Here is a 13,786-nt window from a genome sequence, read left to right on the forward strand (position 1 = left end):
GACTGTTGGTTTCTCTCTGGCTGTACCATCGAGGCCCCCTCCCTCCGCAGAAGCTACACTGCCTTTCCAATCCAAACTGCCTCAACTCCTAGCCTTTCATCCGAAGCCAAATAGAGAGATTCAATATCCGTCTCTACCATCAATTTTAAATGTGGTGTTTGTTTCTTTAGCTTTTTATGCGTTTTGAGATTATTTTGTTTAATGAAAAGCACCGTGCAAGTTAAATTAATATTTGTATTATGTGTTTTGTGTATATTGTAGGCCTAGGACCTTTTGACATCTAGTAAATTAAAATGCCTGATTTTGATTTCCAACGCAACAGATGCAGTTCTACACATGAGAGCGCATACAGTCACCAGGGTCATGTTAAGTTGGTGCAAAACGTTTTTAAAACAGAGTGAAAGCGGTAGCCTAGGCCTACTAGCTGAATGTCTCAAATTGGAGCACAGATTGTTGTTTTCCGTTGCAAACAGTTTTGCTACGGTGTCTGTGTGCCCTACTAAGCATGACCCAGGATGTCCTGCAGAGTGAGAAAAAGTGCCCTGTGTGACACAGTGAGAGGCTTTGTCTCTACCGTCATCAATACAACCATACATAACGCCCACAGGGCCAGCCTCTCCGTGGGCTGATCAGTACAGCCCACAGCAGCCCCAGCCTTAGCCTGCAGGAGGCACAGCAGGGGAGCTCAGAGCCATGGTTACTCCCACCAATACCCAGTTGGGCAGCAAAGCCGTAGGATCCAAGGAGCAAGAGCAGTGTGGAAGAGTAGAATGACTTCACAGCCGTTTAGGCCTAAGTACTGTAGTGGTTCATTGAGGTCTAAGCAGTTGATCTTTGACTTAACATTTCAGCACGTAAATAATTAGTATGTCAGTTTCTTATCAAGTGCAGAGAGAGAGAGAGAGAGAGAGAGAAACAGACCCATCCCTTTGGTTAAGTACATATAAGTACTGTAAAGTACATGTGAGGCAAACTAAGTTGCTGAGGTTTTGTGATTGAGTCAGGGACTTGTTTTGCGGGTGGGCGTGTGAGTGGGGGGATCCTAATCCCTAGCGTCTGCTGTTGTTTTTCATGCCTGTTGGGTTGAGATCAAAAACTTAACGGCAATAATCATGCAAAATTGTCTGGCTTTCGCTTCAAAGAGAATACCAACACTAGTTTTACTCATTTTCTTGTTTGTATAGTTTGTTTCATCACTTCTACTAGTTTTTATAAAGGGAACTGGGTTATCTTTTGATAGACTGAGGATACAATACAATTTCTCTGAAATAAATGATCATATTAAACTGTCATTTAAGAGCGCATGAGTCTAGACTTGGCATCTGCCTGAGGCGACAGTTAGAAACATCCCCCTGCGTTAGCAGATTGAGCTCCAACACCATCAGAGCTGGTGTACAGTGGGGAAGATGTCCGAAGACCGGCAGAAGTGGAGAGCCTTTGTTGCTGCCCTATGAGCCAGCCCAGTCGTGATGGGGATAAGTGAGTGAGTGAGTACATTGGAAGATAATTTGACACACATTAGCTGGGCTAGGCAGTGGGCGGTAAGGGGGTCTCTGGAACCTGCGCGATCGTAGGCCCACCCACGTGGGTAAAACCCCCGGGGTTTAGAAATGTAATCTCGTTTCATTATGACTCTGAGAAGCCCACTACGGACCCTGAGTGTGGGTCGATCATTCCTAGCCTGCCTCTGTATTCGTCATTAGGTACTAGTTTGGCGTATCTGTTTTGTATAGACAGATTGCTATTTACTGGGAAAATTCACTGAATTTTTCAGCTGCTGCATTTATGAACATATAGATGCACAATCAACATAGTGACATTGATCTAAAAATGGCCTGAAGATTTTTGTAGTAATACTACCACATCATTTCTAAGATTGCAGTACTTGTTATTATTTTTTCAGACAATCCCCACCCACACAAAAACACCCACACACACACTTCCGCCCACACACACAGCACACTCTGCCGCCCACATACACACTTCCACCCACACATGTTGACAAAGACATAAGATGCTCATGGCATCGAACACAAAAACACACACAAAGTAATGTGTTATACATTACATACTGCTTAGGGTTCACCTACAAATGTTATTTTTCACTTAACAGAATATTGAAAGTAAGCTATTCACTTTTCTAATTTACATTTACATTTAAGTCATTTAGCAGACGCTCTTATCCAGAGCGACTTACAAATTGGTGCATTCACCTTATGATATCCAGTGGAACAACCACTTTACAATAGTGCATCTAAATCTTTTAAGGGGGGGGGTTAGAAGGATTACTTTATCCTATCCTAGGTATTCCTTAAAGAGGTGGGGTTTCAGGTGTCTCCGGAAGGTGGTGATTGACTCCGCTGTCCTGTAAAAGTGTGTAATGCATAATGTGTTAACACCTACATAGGTGTTCATGTCTGTCAATATTGAATTGATCATATTCTAATTGATGTGTTATTCATGTCCTGCATCTTAACCATTTTGAGACCAGGAAGCTTCCTTTGGTGTGTGTGTGGGGGTGTTATCACAGGGTAAGGCGAAGGGATGACAAGCGCACACGTGCGTGGGTGTCGGTGAAATGTGTTTGTAATTGGTACAACAGTGAAAATGTACAGAACACTTTTAAAAAAGAACACGTATATAAATCTGAAATACAGTACTGATAAAACAATTAGAGGCAAATGGAAAATATATATGTTATCTCATCTCTAAAAGTGGACATATTCAATGGAAAATATATAGCCTATATGTAGCCCTGTAATAGGGTGCATGGCAGAAATGCCGGGTGTATTCGGAGGGTGTGTGTGTGTGGCCCTGTGGCCTCTGATGTAAGGCCCCCCAATCGTGTGTGTGTGTGTGTGTGTGTGTGCGTGTGCGTGCATGCATGCGTGGGCTCTGGCAGGTCAGGGCCGTCCACAGACAGGATTAAAGGAGTGGGTGTGCTGCTGGAAACTATCTGGGCTGAATTTACCTGTTCCCTGTTACCCTGGCCCTGCCTGGCTGTATGGAAAACACATAATTAAAACCACACAACAGCTGCTCCTATACTCTGTCTGTGTCCCGAATGGCTACCTTTTCCCTATGCCCCATAGGGTTCTGGTCAAAAGTAGTGCGCTATATAGAGAATAGGGTGCCATTTGGGACGCATACTCTGACTCAATTACCTATCCTCATCATTAATCTTCTTCATAAAATATAACGTAGTAAACTACTGTAAATAGTAGCTTGTCAGTTATTTTCTCTGTTCTCTGGTCTCATAGCTTCACAAGGATGGGAAATACAGTATATACTCCTCTACTCAATTATCCTGATAATTCATCTTCTTGGTAAATAGATACTCATAATTATAATTTTTCATTAAAAAAATTAGCAGCTGAAAAAAGTAGCTCTGCAAATATAGATAGTAGGTAGTATGTGTATCACGCTTCTGAGTCTCTTTTCTCATGAGTACAAGAAATGTGCGCTGAGAGTTTGTTCAGTAGCAGTGTGTGTAGATTCTATATATTCTAGATCTATTTTTCAGGATAAAAACAAAGCCTCATCATCTCCCTAAGGCTGTACTGTGTGCTGTGGCTGCACGGCCTACTTGCCAGAAATAGCTCATTGATACAGAAGCAGATTGAGTTAATATAACAGTAAGCAGGAAGCTTTCTGTTGTGTCTCTAGAGAGAGCAAGCCTTCCTCCTTTCTATAATTTGTGATAATAATGTGAAAATAAGAGTTCGTATTCACATGACAGTGAAGGACACAGAATGAACATCTCATTCTGTGAGTTGATTATGTGTATTGTAGACAGTCCACGCCCAAAGTGAAATGGGCAATGCACAAGTCTGAGAGTATATTTGGAAAGGAGGAAAAGGGGCTGGTGCCAGCCAAAGATTTGTGTGGGTGTGTGTAAGTCCTTAGAGAAATGTTTGTGGTTCCCATGCACACATAGGACAAAGTCCCCCTTCTCTCTCTGCCTATATTCCCACTTACTGCCTCAATTCTGAGAGTAATCTGATGGGTAAAACACAAGGAGTCACTAAAGTGTCATGGCAAGAAACTCAAAATAAATGTTTGCGTAGAAACATCAATTTGCATATACTCATGTGTTTTATCCAAAGAGAGAAGGAGTAAAAAAAAAATGTCAATCAAGAAATTAAATGATCAAAGAACGTAATTACATCATTGATGATATGAGCCAATCCTTAGTCTATCTGAAATGTCAACAGTTTCACTTCTGTACAGTCATATAGCCTATAGGGCGTTTTAGGGTCTACTCTAATCTCAACTCACACGGTCCCAGTTGACCGGCGCTGCCTGCCTCTGCCTCTGCTGAGATGTGGTGCTTGGTATTCCATGCAGAAGCCTCCCACGCCCCTGTCCGCCCACGCCAGGATTTGCGTCACGCAGGCGCGTGGGAGTGAGCACTGTAGCAACCGCGGAATATCCCAATTTCAATAGCCGAGGAGGAGGGGGGTAGGGTAGCAAGCAGGCAGCTCACACTCATCTAGTCTAGAGACGTTCAACACAATCGTATTTCTATTCAAGGAGGCGAAGGAGGGAAGGCAAACGTTGTCAAAGAACGCGAGGACTTTTTAGGCCAGAGAGCGCGTTTATTAGGAAATTAGAGAGCGTCTTTTGGATCTACCGATTTTTGTGCAGTTTCTTCAGTTACAGTTTATGGCAGTTCGGGCTATACTGTAGCTGATACATTGAAACAACTAGATAAAGGATACGAACGGGGACCAACGTTCACCAGGTATGTAGCAATTAAAATACATAGTTGGAAGATGTTATTGGGCTATGACAATAATGTAACAAGTTGTAGCCTTGATACAATGTTGCAGCAGTGTTCTATTATTGCCGACAATGGTATTTTTTCCTCATCTTCCTGATGTGGATTTACTTGCAAGACCGGTTTTAAGTGACATTTAGTCTGGTGCTGGGTTACTGCATTTTGCATTTACCTTTTAACGTTGTGTGTTTCGAAACGAATTTCTTTTATTTTCTATTTAGCTAGATTGATTTGTGCAAGTATTCCATGATCGTATTGTCTTGATTCGCCTGTGTGACTGTGATGTCTTGTGTGCCTCTTGATTTGCTCTGTTCTGTGGAAGGTTGAGTTTGATCAGGTTGCTTTGCATTTTGCCCAGAGGTTCTGACAGCAAGTAGTTGTAGGACTGCAAGTGCAGACCTGTCATGAACTGAGGAATAGTGGATTAGCAGGTGGTGTTTGTGCAGTTGTTTGCGAACAGTCTCTGAATTCACATTGATGATAAACAATCAAATGATTTTATTCACCTAACTAAAGGTAATTCAGCAATATCTAATTATTTGTGACATAGTCCTCTAACTTGCAAGAAATGGGTAGCTAACAATCCCTTTGCTAATGCGAGTGGGGCCTATGTGTGTGTGAGAGAGATAGAGGCCACCTACGCATGCTGCAAAGGAGGATTGTGGCATGTGGTCCCATCAGCAACTAAGGACTCTAACTGCTAACCGCCCCTCTTCCTTCTGCAGCCCTAGTACTGCAGAACTTACAAAGGAAACTCAGACAAAGTGGAGGGAGTGCCTCTTCCTCTCTCAGTCAGTCAGCCAGTCAGTCACACACAAACACAAAGACACACACACACCCCCACTCCCCAAAACACACGCATTCACACACACATACACCAACACTCTCTTGTCAGGCAGAACCTCTTGCCCATCCCGTCTTGTGTTCTCTCTCCCAGGCATGGCGGCGGCGTTGCCCAGAACTCTGGGGGAGCTGCAGCTCTACCGAATCCTCCAGAGGGCCAACCTGCTGTACTACTACGAGGCCTTCATCCAGCAGGGAGGAGATGACGTGCAGCAGCTCTGTGAGGCCGGGGAGGAGGAGTTCCTAGAGATTATGGCTCTGGTGGGCATGGCCAGCAAGCCCCTGCACGTCCGGAGGCTCCAGAAATCCCTGCGAGACTGGGTCACCAATCCAACGTTGTTTAATCAGCCCCTGACATCTGTACCGGTGTGTAGTATACCAGTCTATAAGTTACCTGAGGGGTCACCCACGCCAGTCAGCGCGGAGCGAGGGGGTAACAACAGCGCCCGTGGCGAGACCCATGTCAAAGTACCGAAAATCATGGCTGCGACATGTCTGGATCCAGGAAAGCTGGAAGTGGCCAGGGACAGAGTGTCAGGAGGGTCTCCACTGCAGAGCGGCAGCGAGGGGCGCTTCTGGTCAGGTCACAGCAACGACAGCGAACAGAGCCTCTCTCCGTCCGACCGGGGGTCTCCGTCGTCCCCCCGAGAGGGTCTGGAGGCACTTGACGCTGCAGCTTTGCAGTCTGTCCTGGAGTGTGTGGACCGGATAACCCCGGCCCTGGCCAAGAGCGACCCCGCGGAGGTCAAAGAGCAGCTGAAGACCAATAAGAAACTTGCCAAGATGATTAGCCACATCTTTGATATGAGTGATGATGATCCAAGGAGAGAGGAGGAGATCAGGAAGTATAGCGCCATCTACGGACGCTTCGACTCGAAGAGGAGGGACGGCAAACAACTGACGCTTCATGAGGTAGGGATAAGAGATGGGATCCTTTTGCAGTACTAGGCTAGTCTGCTCAGTGGCAGGGCAATACAATATAAAGTGACAAACCTCAGTTCCACAAAATAGGGTAGAAAACTACAAAAGGTAAATCACCTGAAGAAAATGTGCGCGCTTGCTTAAGCTGTCTAAAAGTAGATCGGTAGTAGCAGAGTTCGCTGACAGAATTGTGTATCTACAGTTATAGTTGACAACATGACTTATTATCATCTGTTTTCTGTCTTTCAGCTGACGGTGAACGAAGCAGCAGCCCAGCTGTGTATGAGAGACATGGTACTACTGACCCGTAGAGACGAGCTGTTTGGTCTGGCCAGGCAGATCTCCAGAGAGGTCACCTACAAATACACCTACAGGACCAGCAAGTAAGAGCCACTCTCCTCCACTGCACCTCACGCAACCTTGCTAGTTAGAGTTAACAATGCTAAGGGAAGTTGGGAAGTATGGGTGACTTAATTACTTGCTAAGTACATTTTCTCCTCCTGGTTATTACTATGTAACTAATTACTGTAATGTGTTAAATTTTACCGACATATTTTTAAGTTATGTAAATGATCGTATGTTATGATTAATATCATGTTCAGACTAAGCTTTCCATATCTTTCAATGTTTCTCTGCATACAAACTGAATTTATTTTCTTCTCCACACTAGGTCTCGCTGCGGCGACAGAGATGAGCCGTCTCCTAAAAGAATAAAAACAGAGGAGAACCTCTTTGACATCCAGGAGGCTCTGCAGGCCATCCACATGAGACAGAGCATACTGAGGGAACAGCTAGCCTGCGCCAAGTCCAAAGGAGAGGAGGTAGTTGGGAGAAACCTTCAGGTAACATGCCTGAAAAGTGGATTATAAAATGTGAACGTGGGCCTCCCGATTGGCGCAGCCGTCTAAGGCACTGCATCACAGTGCTAGAGGCGTCATTACAGACCTGGGTTCGATCCCGGGCTGTATCACAACAGGCCGTGATCGGGAGTGCCATAGGGCGGCGCACAATTGGCCCAGCGTCGTCCGGGTTAGGGGAGGGCTTTACTTGACTCATCACGCTCTAGCGACTCCTTGCGGCGGGCCGGGCGCCTGCAGGCTGACCTCGGTCGTCAGGTGAACGGTGTTTCCTCCAACACATTGGTGCGGCTGGCTTCCATTGGGGAGAAAAAGGGGTTATATGTCTTTTTTAGATAAAGTAAACATTACAGGAGACACGTTTATTTTACACTGTCATTTCTGAAGGCATGTTTTTGACAAGAGTAGGAGCAGTTGCTAACAAACTGTAAATGTATTGTGTTTTAACAGGTGCAGTTGGACCGTCTGTTAGCCAGACAGATGGAGATCCTCCATGATGCGGCGGTACAGGAGAGGTTACACGCTCTGGACTGGAGGATACCCGCAGGGGCTTTGAAGTGCCACAGTGAGGCCCCAGGCACCAACGGCACGTCGGTAGACAAAAGCACAGAGCACCAAGGTAATGGTACTGTCTCTGTCTTCTGCGTCTCTCTTTGGAGTGTGCTCGTACATGAGCGCTATCCTCACGCTCCAAATTCACAGCTCTGTTAATCACCGTTTCCAGCCTTCAAATCTTATTTTATAAGTCAGGGAATCATGTTGTATCTGGGTTTTTTTTTCTTCACACATGTCAAAGTCAGGAGGAATCATAACTGTGTTAAGCCGTTAGCCAACCCTCAGGGACTCATCCCATCTTCATCCTTTTCTCTCTCGCACGGCCCATACTCCTGACAGCTCATTATATTCATGTTACCCATAATTATCCTCTCTCTGCACCTGTCATTAACTCTCCCACGACTGTTTACTTCCCCCGCCATGTTGCTGCCCAGGGGCGTCTCTCTCTCTCTCTTTCTTTCTCGATCTCGCTCTCTTTCTCATATCTCCCTCTCTCTCTCTCGCTCTCTTTTTCTCTCTCTTTGTCTCTCTCCTCTCTCTGTCTCTCTTTCTCTCTCTCTCTTTCATCCTGTCTCTCCTTCATAAGCTATTAAAAGCACCTTATTCAAGTTGAATGAGAAGAAGACTATAAAATATTTTTGGGCACCGAGTGGCATATAAACTCGGGCCCACAGCAAAGATTTTGAGAGACAGAATGTCTAAGCAGCTTCTTCATCTAAGCAGCTTCTTGAATGATGCTGTAACAGCAGTGCCATTGGAATTGATCGTGTGATATGGCAGCGTGTATCTCAATGGTTTATCCATGCCCTAATGTTTGTCTGTGTGTTTATGTGTATTTTCAGACGAGCGACCAATGAATTTGCGGGTGGCAAGTAAGAGTGTGGCGGAGGGGGAGCTTCCCCTGGGGAAGCAGCTAGCCAATGAGCTCAAACGTTACCATAACAACCATAACACAGATGAGGCCAAAGCACCAGCAACAGGTACAGCACCACTCAGGCAAATGTATGTTCACTCTTGAGTCACGTATGTATTAACATACATACATACACACTACAAACAGTGAGTATTAGTAATGGTCTGTTGCATGCACACACCTGCCTACATTCAAGCTACATTATGAGTGAAAAGGTATATGATCAGAAAACGCATTGCATGTTTTATTCTGATGATATTTTCTTTGTGTTTTACCTTAGAAAATGGATCCTCGCATCAAGCGGCCAAGCGCACTGACAGGAAGACCATTAAATCAGAACCAGAGGATTCCACATAGTGCCTCCCACCCTTCGTCTGTTTCCCCATCCGGTTTTAGTCATCAGTTACACTTTTTACAGTAAGCGTCTATCTCAGTCAAATCAATGGATACTAAAGCAAGCACAGCCACAGTAGAGCCTTAACAAACCAACGTTGCCTCAAAAAAAGCATTTATTTTCTTTAATTTTGTCTAAGGTTTTTTGCCAAAGCGTCAAGACTAGAGCATAGGTTCAGTCACGGGGAAAACTGAACATGGATGTCCTTTCACAGGATACCTTTCATGCTGTATAGGTCTTAATGTATTTATTGATTGATGTACATGATGTTATTTAAGAATGATGGGTAGGGAAAGTAGCCTTGTACCACCATCCTGACCTCCTGAGCTTACATTCTGTTTCGCTACATGAATTTGAATGAAGTTAAGTGAAACAAGAGCGCAGCGGTCAGGATGGTGGATCAGGCTATATGAAAAAGAACAACGGGGGAATTTTTTTTATTCTTTTTACCCCCAAAGCTATTTTTGGCTTGTCGTGTTCGATCGGTGGGTGACTGATGTACTGTAAAGAGTACAGTAGGATTCTGTTTTAATCAGAGGTGAAAAGAGAGAGCTATCTGTAGAGGAGGAATTATAGTTTCGCTTCCTGCTAATGTATGTATTTATGAGTGGTACTGTAAATTAATCTGAGGCTGCAGAATTTTTTGTGTATACAACTCCAGTTCGAGTTCAGATCAGTGTTATGGGATAGGTTGGCCTGGGGACGGACTGGGACCAAAAATCAGCCCTGGCATTTTTTTACTTTGAGGCCCCCACACCGGCCCATTTCTATCATCAAGGCCCCCATACCGGCCCGTTTCTTTCTCCCTTGAGGCCCCCATTATTAGCCAGATCATGATAATTGTGCACAAAAAAAAACTGTTTAGACAGGCCCACTAGGCAAAAAATTGACCAGCCCATCTGGCATTTGCCCGAAATGACAGATGGCAAGTCTGCCCCTGGATTGGCCTAGACATGGAATGGGGCCTACAGTATGTCAATCAAATCGAGTTTCCTTGATAAGTCTGTCAAACACATGATCTTGTACTGTAAGAACACACATTTGAACCTCAACACAACATTAATTGAGTTACCCATTTTATTGAGTAGGGCCCCTGGTCTGTTATTAGGGCTGGGAATTGCCAGGGACCTCACGATACGATATCACGACACTTAGATGCCGATTCGATATGTATTGTGATTTGATACTGCAAATTTATTGCGATTCAATGTTCCAAACATATTGCTCACCGTTGTTGCTACAGAGGGTCGAGAGAGTCATGAAAAAAGGTGTTTTGATCAGTCATGTGAATAAAAGTCCCAAAAGGATGTTGGCTCACCATTTTAAAAGAAGATGGATAACAAGCTATAGAAGGGAAAAGTACTGGAGTTTTTGCGCATGTACAGCTAACAAGCACAAAAATGATATTGCGTTATTGTCCAAAATAATATTGCGATATATTGTCAAAAATAATATCCCGATATGTAACTGTATCGATTTCTTCCCCTGTCACAATCTGTTATATTGTTGCACTCCAGAAAGTAGTGTTTTAATACATACGTCAGTGTAGGACCGACAGGGCCAATTCGGCCTGTAGTATTCCAATAATATTTGCCTAATCCCAAAAGCAGGGTTTTGTCAGTGTAGTGTTGGTGTCAATCTCTATACAGTGTTTATGTGTGTAGAGCAAAAACCGAATAACTGTTGTTAGAGAAAACAAGTGAAAGTGTCTGGTATCATAAGATGTTAATGTTACTTAGCCTAGTAGTCTTAGATCCTACCAGTGTTTCACCTGTGACCACCAATGTATAATTCCAGATGTTTCGTATGTTAGAATTAGCTCTCAGATGGTTGTTTAATGTTGTGTTTCCAATGTGTAAATCTGTCTTGCTCTAGAGTCTGTTGGTCTTTTTCAGGGTCACCGCAGTCGCAACAGTTTTGTAATAATAGTCTCTCTAGCTCAATAAGACTGCAACAAATGCAATACTTTTGTAAGTGCTGTTTAAGTACTAAGTACATACTTTCTGGGCCCACTGTCTGTTCTGTTCTGTGCTAGGTGGCTTCTCCTGTCTTCTGTACTGGTTTGGTTTAATCAGTGTCGTGTAATGTTCACAGACCAACGCATGTCCAGCAGTGTGATAGATAGTCGAGATGTTAAGAGTACATCGATTCGTGTTCTCGTCACTGTTATCGTAAGTCATCGAGTTAGCCTAGGCTTGCCTACACAGTAGATATGCACCTGTTTTTAAACACTAATATATTTTATTTGTTATACAGCACATCAACATTATTAAACTTTATTTTTTATGGTGGTTGTTATTCTCATTCATGATATAATATATGTCTGATACAGAAAGAAGGAACATTATATTTTCTATGTTATCAGATTTTTGAAAATAGTTTATATTCATCTATTATTATTATGTCCTGCGATAAAATAACAACATTTACATTTTTTTTGTTATTATGTATTTTTTACAGCTAGACAGCTAAAATGTTCCATGGCAGAGAACCTATACTGGTATTTATAGGTATAATGAGTGCTGACAGACAGACTGAATGTGGTCCAGTCACAACACTTTCTCTTCTTAAAAAAGAATGGAATGATGAACCGCTGTCTGGGGTAAAGCATTTGCATCAGCGTCATATTAAAACATTCTGAAACTGCCCGATGACTCACTCTGCTCACACTGACGCAGGTCCTTTTCATACTTCACATCTCTCTCTCTCTCCATCTCTCTCACACACACACACTCCCTCGCTCTCTCTCCTCCCTCTCTGCTTCTCTCATCTCTTTCTCACACACACACACACACAGAGATTTTCTCCTGAGATCAGGTCAACTCATCACTGAACACCCACACGTGTAGCTCCCTCCCATCCTCTCAGTCTCAGCCCTATGTGATGGCCTCCCTGCCAATGCAAGTCACTGATGTGTTGCCATGGCAATAGTGATTGTAGGCGGCGGCACTACAGGCAGTGGGAGGGAGCTCAGCCCGGCTGCTAAACTGCGTGGGTGTGATCTGGTGAACGCGCCATCACCCCCGTTTAACAAAGCATGAAACTAACTGTGCTTGAACAGAGGTGGGCATCAAGTGAATTACCCCCTCATCTTCTCCAATAGTGCAACTAATAAAGGATTGATTAGTTAATTCTTTGTTTGTTTTTATTTGAACTGTTTTCATCAGAGTGTAAAGTCCAGCAGGTTGCTTTGTTTAAAGGGATAGTTCACCCAAATTACAGAGTGACACATTTGTTTCCTTACCCTGCAATCAGTCAATGGACAAGGTGTGCTTTTGGTTTTATTTCAGCGGTGTTTCCCAAACTAGGGGTCGTGGCCCAATGTGGGGTCACCTCGTTTGAAAATTAGGGTCGCGGGAGAAACTCTGAAATAAAATTGAGCTTGGTTCATAGAACCGGGGTTACGCTAGAAGTGATTGTAATAAACAGAGAGGTTTCTGTTTTCTTCCTACAAATGTGTCTCTATCTTTTGAACCGTTTACGCTACAAAATACTATTCTGTTTCCCTCTACAATGTCCACAAACCATGCAGGACTCATTAGAACAGAGTGGACAAGACCAGGCACTAAATCAGACTGGGGGGGAATGATCTGATGATCTTCTGAACTTCCCAATACCGTTCTGATGCATTTCAGTCACTTCAAGCCATACTTCCTTCAGATTCAAAAACTGTCAAAAGTACTGTCAGAATGATTTGTCAGGTGGAAATACTGTCAAAAGTACTGTCAGACTGACTAATAGACTGTCATAGCCCAAATGAAAAAAGTAAACATTGGCTGTTGATTACATCACTTTTTTCACATGGTGGGGTTGCATTTTTTTTAAATATCAATATTGAGTCGCGGTCCAAATTTTTGGAAACCCCTGGCTTACAGGGTAAGGAAACCACCAATATGTAATTTTGTAATTTGGGTAAACTATCCCATGGCCTAATAGATTTTTTATTTTCTGCATGTATTCAATTGTCAGTGCTGACCTGTGCTCGTCCTACTTGGCACCACCATCACAGTTTTTTTTTGTGTATTTTTGTTTATTTTTATGTTTCTATGAGAGAGCTTTGAGTTTGTGTATAGGCTGTGTAGAAGCTGGCATTTACGCTATTTCACTCATTAGCTGCAATATACATGTTGACCAGAAGGTGTCAGAATACAATTAAAAATGCTTTCATGAGCGAGATGAAAATTACAGTTAATAGAAAATAATTTCAAAACATGGCTTTTAAACTTTTAGAAAGGTACATTATTCCTCTCCTCTCTTAGCAATAGGCGGGAGTAATGCTTTGGGATGGTAGGTTTACAGCTGCCTGTACTATCAAAGACGGGAAAGGTTAGAGAAAGATTGACCCATTTTATGCTCAGATTCAGTTAACTTCAGTGAAAAGCAGCTTGACTTTCTCTACAAACAAATGGAAAATGAACTGGGCCTACATTGTTTATTCTGGTCATTATACAAATGTGTTATACGGTGAACACTATACAAATAATTCCGACTGAATTGTTCTTAACTGCAGTATAATTTTACTA

General features: G+C 43.3%; 1 protein-coding gene across 1 annotated transcript; it reads left to right on the forward strand.

Annotated features, from left to right (window-relative positions):
* Positions 1-4,422: 4,422 nt before the first annotated feature.
* Positions 4,423-12,394, forward strand: LOC115195982 (NGFI-A-binding protein 1). The gene is made up of 7 exons (XM_029756391.1): positions 4,423-4,744; positions 5,718-6,535; positions 6,794-6,927; positions 7,215-7,386; positions 7,852-8,020; positions 8,799-8,936; positions 9,150-12,394. Exons 2-7 carry the CDS (start codon positions 5,720-5,722, stop codon positions 9,224-9,226), a joined length of 1,506 nt encoding a protein of 501 aa, XP_029612251.1. The 5' UTR covers positions 4,423-4,744; positions 5,718-5,719; the 3' UTR covers positions 9,227-12,394.
* The last annotated feature ends 1,392 nt before the right edge of the window (positions 12,395-13,786 follow it).

The sequence above is a fragment of the Salmo trutta genome, chromosome 6, assembly GCF_901001165.1.
Source record: "Salmo trutta chromosome 6, fSalTru1.1, whole genome shotgun sequence".
Classification (NCBI taxonomy): domain Eukaryota; kingdom Metazoa; phylum Chordata; class Actinopteri; order Salmoniformes; family Salmonidae; genus Salmo; species Salmo trutta.

Excerpts from the sequence above, each read along its gene's own strand:
- LOC115195982 (XM_029756391.1), top strand. The coding sequence starts at position 5,720 with ATGGCGGCGGCGTTGCCCAGAACTCTGGGGGAGCTGCAGCTCTACCGA. Across the intron at positions 6,928-7,214 it reads TACACCTACAGGACCAGCAA|GTCTCGCTGCGGCGACAGAG; the intron begins GTAAGAGCCACT and ends TCTCCACACTAG. Across the intron at positions 7,387-7,851 it reads TAGTTGGGAGAAACCTTCAG|GTGCAGTTGGACCGTCTGTT; the intron begins GTAACATGCCTG and ends GTGTTTTAACAG.